The sequence below is a fragment of the Megalopta genalis genome, chromosome 3, assembly GCF_051020955.1.
Source record: "Megalopta genalis isolate 19385.01 chromosome 3, iyMegGena1_principal, whole genome shotgun sequence".
NCBI classification, from domain to species: domain Eukaryota; kingdom Metazoa; phylum Arthropoda; class Insecta; order Hymenoptera; family Halictidae; genus Megalopta; species Megalopta genalis.
This window is the reverse complement of record NC_135015.1, coordinates 4137617-4150424: the sequence shown is the minus strand read 5'-3', so window position 1 is coordinate 4150424 and position 12808 is coordinate 4137617. Positions and strand designations below refer to the sequence as shown.

At 36.9% G+C, this 12808-nt stretch overlaps 2 protein-coding genes across 2 annotated transcripts in view; one reads left to right on the top strand and one right to left on the bottom strand.

The window, feature by feature from the left end:
• Nucleotides 1-471: 471 nt before the first annotated feature.
• LOC143258970 (uncharacterized) lies at nucleotides 472-2266 on the bottom strand. Its single transcript, XM_076519646.1, has 4 exons — nucleotides 2038-2266; nucleotides 1239-1408; nucleotides 1026-1163; nucleotides 472-946 (listed from the first exon to the last, which is right to left on the bottom strand). The coding sequence occupies exons 1-4, from the start codon at nucleotides 2123-2125 to the stop codon at nucleotides 683-685; spliced, it is 660 nt and encodes a 219-aa protein (XP_076375761.1). The 5' UTR covers nucleotides 2126-2266; the 3' UTR covers nucleotides 472-682.
• A 4934-nt stretch (nucleotides 2267-7200) lies between these two features.
• The window catches only part of LOC143258967 (opioid-binding protein/cell adhesion molecule homolog), a 145133-nt gene continuing 139525 nt past the window's right edge, over nucleotides 7201-12808 (top strand). The window contains exon 1 of the mRNA XM_076519641.1: nucleotides 7201-7465. Coding sequence (XP_076375756.1) covers nucleotides 7414-7465 — 52 coding nt within the window. The 5' untranslated portion in view covers nucleotides 7201-7413. The remainder of the gene's footprint in view (nucleotides 7466-12808) is intronic.

Here is a 12808-nt window from a genome sequence, read left to right as displayed (position 1 = left end):
GTGTATACGCAAGCGCAATAGCAGTTGGTTTCTAAAAAACGCTGGAGTTTCGTTTCTGTAAAAATTCTCTATGTTACTGCTACATCCCCACTATGTTTATTCCTGAAGAAGGGGGTCGTGTAAGTGACCTTACTCTGAAAGAGAAACGAGTTAACGGCAAATTAATCATGTAATTATTGGAGTTCTTCAAGCTTTTCAATTATTTGTTCAATTTTATTTTAGGACATAAGAACTCATCTATACATGTTCGATTTATTTTCTAGTAATTTCGGATTTGTCGTTTTATGTTATATAAACACGTTTTAGATGATCAAAGATTATTAATAACTGTAGATTTAGAAATTATTATGCAGAAATTTTAACTCATGATTCCATATTGAACATTATATAAGAAATACGGAATAATACACTTGATATAATTTCAGCTTTCAGTGTGAAATTAGTCTGTTCAAATAATTATTCAAGTGTGCATTCTCTGTTTTATAAATTTTATAATTTATATATGATCATATACATATCATGAAAAGATTTTATTTGTATGTTGTACAAATTATAATGAATCGAAAATACAATATATATGAGCATCATTTTACATTCATAGAATGTTGTATCAAATATTTACATTTACTGTCCAAAGCATTGTTTTGAACATAGAATATTCTTTGCCTTAGCTTATCTTATTTTACAAGCTATTGAAGTCTATCTCTTTGCACTTAAGATTGTCTATCATATTATGTTTTAATTTTTCTGAAATTGATATTGCACTACATAGATTTGTGGAAAATTGTTTGTAATCGTCCACTAATTGATAAGCTTCATTGCTTATATCTGAACATGTAAGTCCAGTCTCAACAATCTTGAACATTTCATTAACACTGTCTTCAGAAATTTGATATTTCTCCGAAATTTGTAATTCTTCCTTTAGCGTAGCATTTAAAACGCTAGCCTGAAATGTTTATATGAATTATATTTACCAGATAGTTATATGATACTTTTAATAGATTTTAATGCTTATAAACACATACTCTTTTTGCTTTTCGTTGCAAATCCTCCAGTTTATCCTTTATACTATTAAATTCTGCATCTGTGTATTGTCTCCTTTGACACTTGTCCTCATCCAGCAAAATATTACTTGGTACAGCAACGGATTTGTTTATAATATTCTAAACATGAAGAATAGGAGATAAGTAGAATAAGGGAAAGATATATCAGTTTTCTTGTTAGACTTAAACAATTACCTCAACAGTTTTCAAATGCAACAAAGCTCCTTTGCAGCATGCTCTCTTTAATTTCTTCTGTATCTTTTTAAGTAACTCTACATTCTCTGAATCTAGCTTATACTTTTTCTCGATAGTTACACACAGTTTTTCAGCTGTGTCGCAAATCCTTTTAACGATAAGGTCCTGTACTGCAAGAATAGAAAAGAGAATACATTCATGGTCTACAAATAATATAAAAGAAAACAAAACTACAACAATACAAAATTCATGAACAGTTTTATTCAAATAATTCAGCAGTTATACAAACAATTGAACAAAGAAGCGGTTCGTACAACAAAAAACGGTTCGGTAGTCTCGTCACTACATTGTTCGTGTTAATAAAAGTATTTTAGCACTCCCAACTATTTGGATAAATCGAATACAAGAGGAAACAAAAACAAGATACAAACTAAACTCACTCGATGTGTATACATTTCGATACAAGGTCAACTTTTATTTGCTTCAATTTGTAGCGTGAGAGAGAAGAGAGAAAAAAGAAGAAAAAGAAAAGGAGAGAAAAAGAGACAGATAGAACGAACGAGCGAGGAAGGAAGGAAGATAGAGAAGAAGAAGCGTTAGCCTTTGTGATTAACTTGGTCCGCGATGGGCCGGTGAAAGTATTCCAAGCAATGGACGAGTGTGACTCTAGTCATGATCGAATCCACATGATACTAGAGTTCACCCGTCCAACGACCGGAATATAATGTTCTGTGCGATCGAAATGCCGTACAATCTGAAAAGCATTCGGACACGAAATCAAAATCGGCGGCGGCCTTACTGGTAGCGTACACGGATCTTGAATGAAAGCCAAACAGCTGCATTTCGTATTCTTCCCGTTTGCGTTTCCGCGACTCCGTGGACGACATTATCGTTAACCGGGCCCAAATACACGTGAACTGTACTATAATTTCGAGCAAGCACTGGATTAATCTTTATACTTCATCGAAGCAACCTCGTTCCCTCCGATGATCACACCTTGACGTCCGTTGACAAATGAACATGGCGTCTATCTGCTTGCGTACGACAGCGTCCTTTGTCCCTTCGCGTTCGCTAACGCATCCGGATTTCTTCGCGGGATTGGTTGCCGCTTCAAAACCGACCAATCACACGCCGGCATTCGTCATGGAAAGTTCGTTACTCCAGCTACACCGGAAAATACTTAAGCCTCTTCTTATTTATATTTTTCTGTGCGCATTCATACGGCGACAGTTGTCGCAACAATATTTATTTATCATGAGCTAAAAAGTTTCTTTTCCCGTGCACTCGATCTTTCGTATTTCGCGTAATTAGATAAAGTTACCTCCAAAGGGTTTCGCGATTACATCGAGAGATGGCGGGAGAGTCGCTATTTTGTGAGGGGAACCGAACTGAAATATATTCTTGACTTCCATAATAACCAGAACATTCAAATAATGTATTTAGTTCTATTTTCGTTGATATTTCAACATTTTATCGATTTTATAACGTAATTGCTATAATTACGTATATTTATGATTTTCTAAAAAAGGGGCCTCCAACGGGCATTGAAACACCGCATAGTGGTAAAACGTTGAACTAAATCTCTTCTATATGCCATAATGCAAGGTTGTCGAAAACAACTAATTGTGATAAAATTAGGGCAAAAAAGGACCACTTAAAGGTACATGATTGTTCAGGAAAGTCTACTGCATCGTCAACATACAAAAAAATATGTGACAGCACTATAAACCATAATTAATTGCTTTTTGAATTTTACTTAACTATTATCTTAATTAATTATGTCTTGCAGCGTTGTCATCTGTTTTCTTCACATTGTATCATTGCGATAGATTCTCGTGAACAGTTCTGTGCTCTTGTTTGTTTTATTTTGTCCTAATTATGCCATAATTAATATTTTTCGACGATTGTGCATATGCGGGAGATTTAGTTCGAGCGTCTAGCGCTATGTGGTGATAGTGTTTCGATTCCCACGGAAGTGCGTTTTTGAAAATTTAAACAACTCGTAGCTGTCATATTATAAAAATATATTTAAAAAATATATTATTAATATATTATAAAAATGTGACTTTGCTCACGAAATATGTTCACTGAATGAATTACTTTACTACAAGTGTACACAGAGAAGTTTTCACAGAGGCCAGAGATAACCGCGGGATATAAAGCAAGGTCTTTGTTTATTATCACAGAAAAGGAAATGAAGGACCCCGTTCACCTGGCGGATATAAAATTTAAATATTGTTTGATACGAGCTATCATAAGTCTACTATGTAGATACCTGCTTACTGCAAGATACTACAATATTTATTTGTTTCGTTATTACAAGAGAAATTAAGAAATATTTACAGCCTGGATAAATTTGTTTGAAAATTTAATTCTTCGAAAATAATTTATCTACAGAAATAAATAATTTATATAAATAATATTTAAATAATTATACTTTCAAAAACATTGTGTTTGCACCGTAATCAAGATATGAAACATGCACAATTTCTGTTGCAACGAAATGTTCGATATTTCAAATGAAATCGATAATACAAGTCTGATTATGATTGACAGTGACAAAGGTCAACTTCAGTTTCAAAAAAGCCTTCATTTATAAACATTTTCATCGATTTCTATTCGTAGTCTATTTAAAACTCTTACTCGACCTACATTTTGCTAAAGATAATAATTTACACAGGCCGAAATGATAATTTCCGGTATCTCTTTCTGAATGCAAGGATATTTTCATAAATATGTAATACCCTTACCGGTGACATCACCAGAATTTTTTGTTCTAGCATGACTCATTCGGTTGATAACTCATGCAATTTATCCGCGCACTATTTTTACATTTGATGTTTCCTAATGTCGCGTAAACTACTTTTCTGAGTAATAATTAATCATGTTCAATGAGCGAGCTGCTAAATTTAAAAATGCGAGATCTTTCCCTGGTTCAGTTCTTGCGAAATCTGCTATCTACAGGCTGAACGCTGAAACCGCAATATGGAAATACAGCGTGACCTAAGGGAGAGAAACGTTCAGCACTGCGCCATTTCGTTACCTTCAGATCTACATATGTACATACTTTTCCCCATGTGCTGTAGAAGACATACTCTTCGAGTTCTTTTTTATTTTTGGATTAAAAAAATTGAAATATCCATTACAGTTTGCAACTTAACGCGCGAGTGATGTTTCAGCCTTCACAAGTCATTACAGCGACAGCCAGGACACATATAGCTCAATTTAGATAAAACTGTTGTGTTAGCTCTACATATACTCTACTATACTCTACTATATAATCTATATACTCTATATATAGTATATACTATATACTCTACTATATTAACTACAATGAACGATGAATTGATTAATATGCAATGTTGATATGCAACAAATTCCCTAAAATATGTTTTCCAGTTTGCATCAATGGTTTTCCCGTCATGGTATTTCATCTTGTATCTGCTGTTGTAAGAAGTTAAGTTAAAGGCGTCCTGTTACTTCAGCCAACCGGGACCCGACTTAAACCTTCCGCGTACTAGGATTAATCGGCACCGACGATTGATACCCGATCGGTTCTTTTTCAATCGGCATGGCGGGAAGGTATGCGAAGAAGCGAATGCTCTCTTCTCCATTCGTCTTGTGCACAATGACGAAGTGAATGGGTGAATCGAAAGGGCCAGGCGTTCAACTAAAGCGGTCCTGTGAATGCTCGGTTCTCGCTTGCGCGCGTCCCTACGCTCATACGTCATTCGCTTAGAATTCTGCGCGCCCATGTAAATTCGTCATTTGTTACACGGTCATAGTTTTGTCCGTCCGGACACATAAATCCACGTATAATCGGAAGTCTTCGGACTTGTTGCTTGCCTCGCGTTCTTCGAAGGACGATAAGTTATTAAGCAAATCCTACGCGTTGACATTGAGCATGATTCCTACACGCTGGAATGCTGATTGCGGATATAGTGCCTTCTGGACAAGACTGAGGGGGAAGGGGGATCTTGTCGAGCCTGCAGGTACCAAAATATTAAAAATATCATCCTTTTCTTTTTGTCTAAGAATTTATTGTGACTTTGTTAGGTAGATCCTTCCTGGATTCTTGAGGTTTAATAGCTTTATTTATAATGCCCGCCCACACTTTGATGGAAACAGGAGCAACGGTTGTAACGAGTGCATATAAATAAATAGTACTTCTTAATGATAAATTAAATTTAAAAGCGTTGAATAAGTAAAATAGGTACTTCATTTTCCGGAACCAGTTTATTAATATAGATACCATTTTCCATCTTTTTAAGAGAAAAAAAAATCACGATTTATCTATGTAAATATTATCAACAAATAAAATTTTAAAATATCAGCTTAATCTGAATAATTACTTTATATCGTTGTAATACTACTCCATGAATAACAGCACTACCTTATAGACATAAGACGTGAGAATAGAGATGATTTGAGAGTATTTTTATATTATGTACGATTTATTAAAATTATTAAAAGGGATAAATGATTATCATCGGACTTACGTTTCTTGCAATTAACTTATTTTTATTTTTCATAAAGATCCGCAGACTATATGAGCCGTTTATTTTGAAAATGGCATAAGACACTTTACCGTAATGAAAAAGTGGTGATTTTTAACTATAAATTACAGCAATTTTTAACTGTAAATTATGGGCTTTCGGAAATTGTAAAATAATCGCCGGCGTTAACTTGTACACAGTAGATAATCGCTAGAATTTGCAAAATTTGACAGCCGAAAATAAAATTCTCGGTAATTATTATTAAAAAAAAAAACAATATACATGTAACATAAAAACTTATAATCTATGAAACGCAAGTAAATAAGTTTATTTGTTTATCGTATTTTCTAATAAAATTCGCTATTTTTGTTGGAGTTTGGCGTTGGAAGATCATACAATTTATAAAATTGTTTGTCCTATAATAGAAAAATACATTTCGAATACGCCCAATTGCATAATTCTAATATCCCGAAACGAAATATATGTACATGACGTACACCACTTTCAAAATCACCGACAGAATTGAGCCGTTTATTTTGAAAGTGGCATAAGTCACTTTACCGCAATGAAAAGTGGTGATTTTTTAATGTTTATACGAAATTATTTATACTGAGAAAAATATCAGTATCCTGAGATAACAAATACAAGTAAATCTTCTCGAAAGTTAGCATCCATATTTTGAAACGTGTTAAAACGCAAACCCTTAAATATATCGACTTAAAAACAAAGTGACTTATGCCACTTTCAAAATAAACGGCTCATATATAACAGTATCTGTATCGAGGACATTTTTAATATTAATGAAGAAATGTTTTTTTGTCATAGAAACATTTTTATTTTTATACTTTAATTAAAAACATTTTCTCTGTGTGATTCATGTTTCCAACAGAGAGAAATTAGATGCTCAACGACCCTCGTTGTCTATTCTTTTAACAAAATTAGTGGCGCCCTTTAGACACCAGAACAACCGAGCTTCGAAAGTGTCTAGTTCGCCTTGCATTTCAAGCACAAGATATTTTATCCAAATATTGCAAAAATCTTACAAACAGTATCTTTACAATCTCAATAAGCGCGAGGAATCTGGAACCTGTCATTACGGTTATTAAGTATTATTTATAAGGGTTACATACAAAGGGTTTATAAGGGTTATATTATTTAGGTATAATTAAGCGTTACAGGGCCAACATACGCGTTTTCCCGGTTAATTTCATTTCGAAAACAAGCCTGAAAAAGCACTATTTCTAATCGTGTAAACCAGTATTCAATACCGAAGATAATGTTCCATTGTTTCGAAATTTGATCGCGCCCCCTCGTAAAAGAAAAATTAGCCGAACCTTGATGGGTTGGTCGCCGTGTGAGCGTCCTGTAATACAGAATCACTATACATGCGCGGTGTTGTCTTTGCGCAGCCGGTCGGCGCAGGTCCCCGTAAAAAGCCGGGGGCGCGATTCCGCTGTTCGGATACCGCGCGCGTTCCTTCTCTCAGTTTGTATTCGGTATCCACCTCGTATCGGTGGATACGTTCGGTTCTTAATTCAGTTCAACGACCATTCGCTGCCGTGACAAAAACCGTGTCCACGTTCCCCCACGTACCCGAATTTAATCGAGTTCAAGGCGTCACTAGTGCCAATTTTGTGCGATTTGTTTTGACAGTGGTTTGCGACGGGAAACAAAACAATATGCTGCCGATGCGATTTGTTGCTATCCTCGTGGTGCTCCTCGCTGCACAAGGTATGTTTTGTTTAAGTTAGATTGGGATCGGACTTGTTGCTTCTCGATTGATAGTTTCGACGGTGACAGTTGTTGAATTTCGATTGTTGGCACTGACCTCACCGGTGCCGGTCAAGTGACCGCGGTTCCAGACATTGTTTTATTCTGTAATTATTAATATTGAATACATTTCTTTATGCAAGCATAACAAAATAAATTTTTATTTGTATTGGGTATATTGTTCTAATTACTTTTAATCCTTGATTGGTTTACTTTCGAAAGATCAGAAACAGTGTTTCAGCTCTTTCGGTCTAGCGATCAGTAGTATCGTTATTGTTTAAATACATAACCTGTGTACACTGATATTTAATATCTTTCGATCAACTAACGACAACAAGTTGAGCGATTAGAAAATTTTTTAATCTGACTGACACAACTTATCACATACTGTCTATATATATACATACAAAATGATATGTTAGAGAGAAATTAATTGATGAATTCTCAGATACGTGCGGACACTTCGGCTAATTGAACTCGGGTGAAAACGCTCATTAAACGTTATCAATGGTAATGCATGCCGATGACATGATTATTTTGACACAGTCTGCGCTAAATTTACCGATAAACTTGCGTTGAGTTGTTATATACAAACAAAAAGGAGAATCCTTATTAAAGGTTGTCGATGTAGCCGTGACAGACGGACATGTCGAATCTTTCGTTCGATTAATCGCAGTTGATCACGATTTGCGAGACTATCGATATCGATCGGTCTTTTTCAATTTGAACGACGTAGTTCGTTGGGCGTAATCGTTACGCCGTAATGGGCAGCGTGGGTGGTTATCAGAGGATTTAATTAGCAAATTATATATTAAATCGAATGCGCTTTTAGAATGGATCGACGAGCGTGCTAGGAAAGTTTAAAGCCACAGGGATCTCTCGGGATCCACTTGCGAACGATAATTTTGCATGCATCACGGATAACTAACAGTTACCTCACCGTTCGTTCCGTATAAGCGGCTGCAACAATAGTTACCATTGTGGGCAGTAGCATCGGCGAGCTGAACTCGTAATCGTTGCTGCGGAAGGAACAATTACTCGGTCTTAAAAACGCTTAATTACTCTTCCTCGTACGGTGAACCGACGCGAACACCATCCACCGTCTCGATAAAGTTATAATTGCGGGCGGCTCTAATTGTTGTCTCTAAACGCGAGTATTTCGGTGTCAGATGCATAATCCTCCGCTCTTTTTTTCCTCATAGAAATTCAGCGCGCGCATGGAATAATTTCAAATAAAATTTGTTCAAATGACATTTATTTCTTCCAGTGCGGAATTTATTCAACAAGAAATTATATATGATACACAGAGTTCGAGATAAAGTGTTTCATAATTAGCAAGAAACAATTAGAAATTCATTTCTTTTTTTGATAGTTTTAACAAATTGCAAAAAATCTTACATTGATAGTCTCAATTTCTTTCATCATACATATGCCATACATCAGTCAGTCTAATTAAATTGTACAAGATGGATGTTCTGCATTAATTGCAAGAACTGTAACCAAATTTTAATAAATTGAACCCTAGCGATTTTTTAATTAATTCACCTAGTCGTTCTTATCACAAATTGACAAAATTAACAGTCCAATGATAGCAAATGTAATAAGTGGCGATATTTATATCCGCGATGCTCATTATTCGTCAGCCACGTATTATTCTCATTAATTTATGATGCAAGATACGTTTGCGACGATGGAATCGTTTGTTATATCACGATTATCAATGTTCTTCAAAATCACTTTTTGTAGAACCGAGAATATATTGACTGTGCATTTAACCGCAGATCGTCCGAGGTAATTGTTGACGCTTTATTGGTTGATTGGGGAGAACGACCGTGAAAATGGAACGCATTCATTCAACGAATTTTTTGTTCGTTGACCACACGCGCTCGTTGATTCTCTGTACTTCAATTTCGCTTATTGGTTACTCACCACGCGGTCCAATTTAGTTCATCGTTTATGCAGCCGCATAGCATTGAAGTCGCTCGGTGTGCACGAGAGGAAGGAACAATTGATGCATTCCACCTCCAATGAGACGTTTATTATAACACGAACTGTATCAGGCACCTGCGCGCTTCCAGAAAACAAATTTGTCGAGCATTATCAACTCTAAGTAAACAATGGATATCAGGCCGATGGCGTGATAATCATTTGAAAACCACTTGTAGAGAGGCAGGAAATCGACGAAGCTCCATTCATTTATCGAAAAGTGCTATGATCTTATAAAACCGCGATAGTAGATTCTCAGTAATTATACTCGTCTCCCTCTGTTAACCCTAGAAAGATAACCATATGACAACGTACGTAAAAGATAACCATACGCTTCAGAGGCGCATGCTTTTCTAAGGCGTCAATTTTATACTAACAATGGATATTTATTTAAGTTAATCTAGTCATTTTAAAGGTTTGGCATTATTGTAAAAATAAAATGCATTTATATTATATTTTTTGATATTTTAAGTAATTTTAAACTTAAATCACTAGACCTCTATGAAAAATTAACAAAAATCAACAGTCTTCGCAGGCGCCTCTGCGACGTAGGTTATCTTTCTCGGGTTAATCATCTACCGCCGTCGTTTAATAACTTCTGAAGTTTTTCTCAGCTAGGGATTTTTCATTTCGATTCAGCAAATAATCTTGGATAGTTGCAATGTAATTCTTTTCATATCGTTATCTAAACGTCGACGTCCGAGCTCCTGTTACATTGTAGGATAATCATTGAGAAGTCCTTTTAGTTGGATCGCTAGCATAAAATGTAAATATGGTGTCGCTCGTTCCCCCGATCATCTCGAAACCATGTCCTCGGATTATCGTTCCGTTCCAGGCACCGACACTGCGCTGTTTAATTGTTTCATTAACATTCCCAGTAAACTACATTCCGGTGCATACTTAACCGTGCGCGCGTTTAACGCTCGATCGGCATGCGTTCTACGCGGCGAACGCGCGAGAAATCGAGTTTATGCACAGGCCGCATAGTTTACGTTGCTCCCGCGAACGATGCAGTAGAGTGTGCCAAACCTCGTGGACGGGGCAGATATCCTGGTTACCCAGCTCTAACAATAGTTTCCCTTGTAGTTCATTACTAGACCCGATTAGCAACTATCTTGCCACCTACGAGATCCCCTCCGATGATCCTAAGATTTTCATGTCGCTTTTACTGTTCCTATTTTAAACATTTTAGAAAGTCTACGAGAATGTCGTGCGATTTTTGCTCGCTCTCTATCCTAGGATTCTTCGAACTTTATGAAATTTTAGAAAGTCTAGGAAAATTTCAGACGATTTTTCCTCATTCTTGATCCTAAGGTATTTTACTGTCGTAAAAAGTTAACATAGTCCTGTAGAATTTCGTGCGATCTTTCTTCATCATTTTTGCCCACAAATAAAAAATGTCGATCGACGTTGGTAGTTGCATAAACTGTAAGTAGATTCATCAGTTAAATGCTGTTTTTTTTTTTAAATTTATGATAAGATATAGATATAGTAGATATAGATACATGATACAGTACATAGAACTTGTTAAAATTGAGTTGCTATGACTTGCAACAGACGCAAACGATTTCTATTTTGCAATATGTTTATCAGTGTTACGAGGCTGACATAACAAGTACGTTTTAAAAAATCGATTCAGAAATTCTTAGTTATTACCTTTTTCGACGATGCACACTAATCAAAACTTGTAAAGATAACACTTCCAACATTCGAATGACATGACAAATGTGTTTCGTGCATATAGCGTTATGGCATATTCGTAACGCTGCTACATTGCATTTTTTACGTAGAGAGGTCATAGAGATAATGCAATATTAGCTAATAAATCATTTTTGAAAGAAGCTCCTTAAAAGCGAAACTGCATTTTCCCTCTAAATGCATATGTTAGATCGTTTTGAGTAGTGCGACCTTGTTTCAGACTGGTTCGCGTGGATTTAAGAATGCCTGCTAAATATAAACTATACGAATATTGAAAAGTTGCAATCCGGTTTAGCTTCAAATTATGCACTCTGGGGCTCTATGGAAGTATGTATCGCGGTTGCAATCGTGACAGTCAAAGTGTTACAACTGAGACCATTCGAGGGACGAATTCTATATTTAGCGTAATGAATCCTCGCTTATCCTCCAGTCGCATCCGAAATCCTCCAGAGAAAAAACGTGGCACAGAATATCGCCACTCGCCGGCAAACGTATCGCAATTACGTATTGTTTAGCATAAGTCTCGAGCCTTAGAGATCCTCGAAGCGAGATCCATTTCTTGCGCGACTGGTCCAGCTGTTGGCAAATTCCATTGAGAAGAGGGTAGAGGGCAAGAGGGGTAAGCGACAGGGGGATGCGGGAGAGAAGAGTGGACAAGAGCGAAAGAGAGAGAGAGAGAAGAGAGAAAGAGGTCTCGTATCGCGGAGCAAGCTGGTTCACAAAGAACCGGTGGCAGTAGTTGGTGGAGACTGTTGAATGGCCCGAAAATAAGATAAACGAAAGTAACCCGGGCAGCGGGAGTCCAGAAAGTGGGGGTAAGCTGGCAGGAACGCCAGGTGAACAGAGAGGATCCAGGTAGAAGAATGACCGGGTGCAGATGGTTCCGTGGGACGAGGATGAAACTGGTGCCCCGTGTCCGGCATTCACAGATTTTTGGTAACCGGCCCCCGGGACACGGCGCTCTTCTAAGACCTACCAGTCCAGAAGGATGTTCCATTTTTTCCGTAATAATAGGAGCGGCTTCTTCTCATCCCTAATGCCCCGGCGAGCCTCGGACTCGTTTTCTTCGTACGTGACGGAGATCCGAAGTAGAAACCCCGTAGGCATCCTGTTCACGATCCCACGAATCCCGGATAGAAAAACGGTATCGCGGTAACGAGTCCGGCGTTTTCTTTTGCTCCCGTTGGACACCTATTTCTTGGATTTTTCGTTCCACGAATGAGCTACTCGGCAATGCCTAACCAGGCCTAGACGATGCTCCGATAACGTCGAAGTTCAATGGTTCAGTTTCCAGATAACGGACGATAATAATGGGGATTGATAGCGAATACCTTGTAAAACGAACGTAGATGCTACCGATTTTGGTCATTTAAGGGCTACTGTCTATCGCCATGGTCTTTGGAGCTTGTTGTGCAGGCTGTTTAAAAAATGATCGATTATTTTATGGTGTTCGGTGTTCGGCTTTAGATATCTGAATATTGCTTGTTGTTCTATTCGACTGCAACAGTTGTCGTTCTGTGATCATTAGTTTCTCTTTATTTTAGAAAAATTCTGCCAGTTATATGCGCGTCTTTTTTTTAAGAGCTAAATTAGTTGATAATTGAACAAATGCATAACTAG

Coding starts and splice junctions, on each gene's coding strand:
- LOC143258970 (XM_076519646.1), bottom strand. CDS start 2,125: ATGTCGTCCACGGAGTCGCGGAAACGCAAACGGGAAGAATACGAAATG. Junction 1,164..1,238: donor TGCATTTGAAAACTGTTGAG/GTAATTGTTTAA, acceptor CTTCATGTTTAG/AATATTATAAACAAATCCGT. Junction 947..1,025: donor TGCAACGAAAAGCAAAAAGA/GTATGTGTTTAT, acceptor TAAACATTTCAG/GCTAGCGTTTTAAATGCTAC.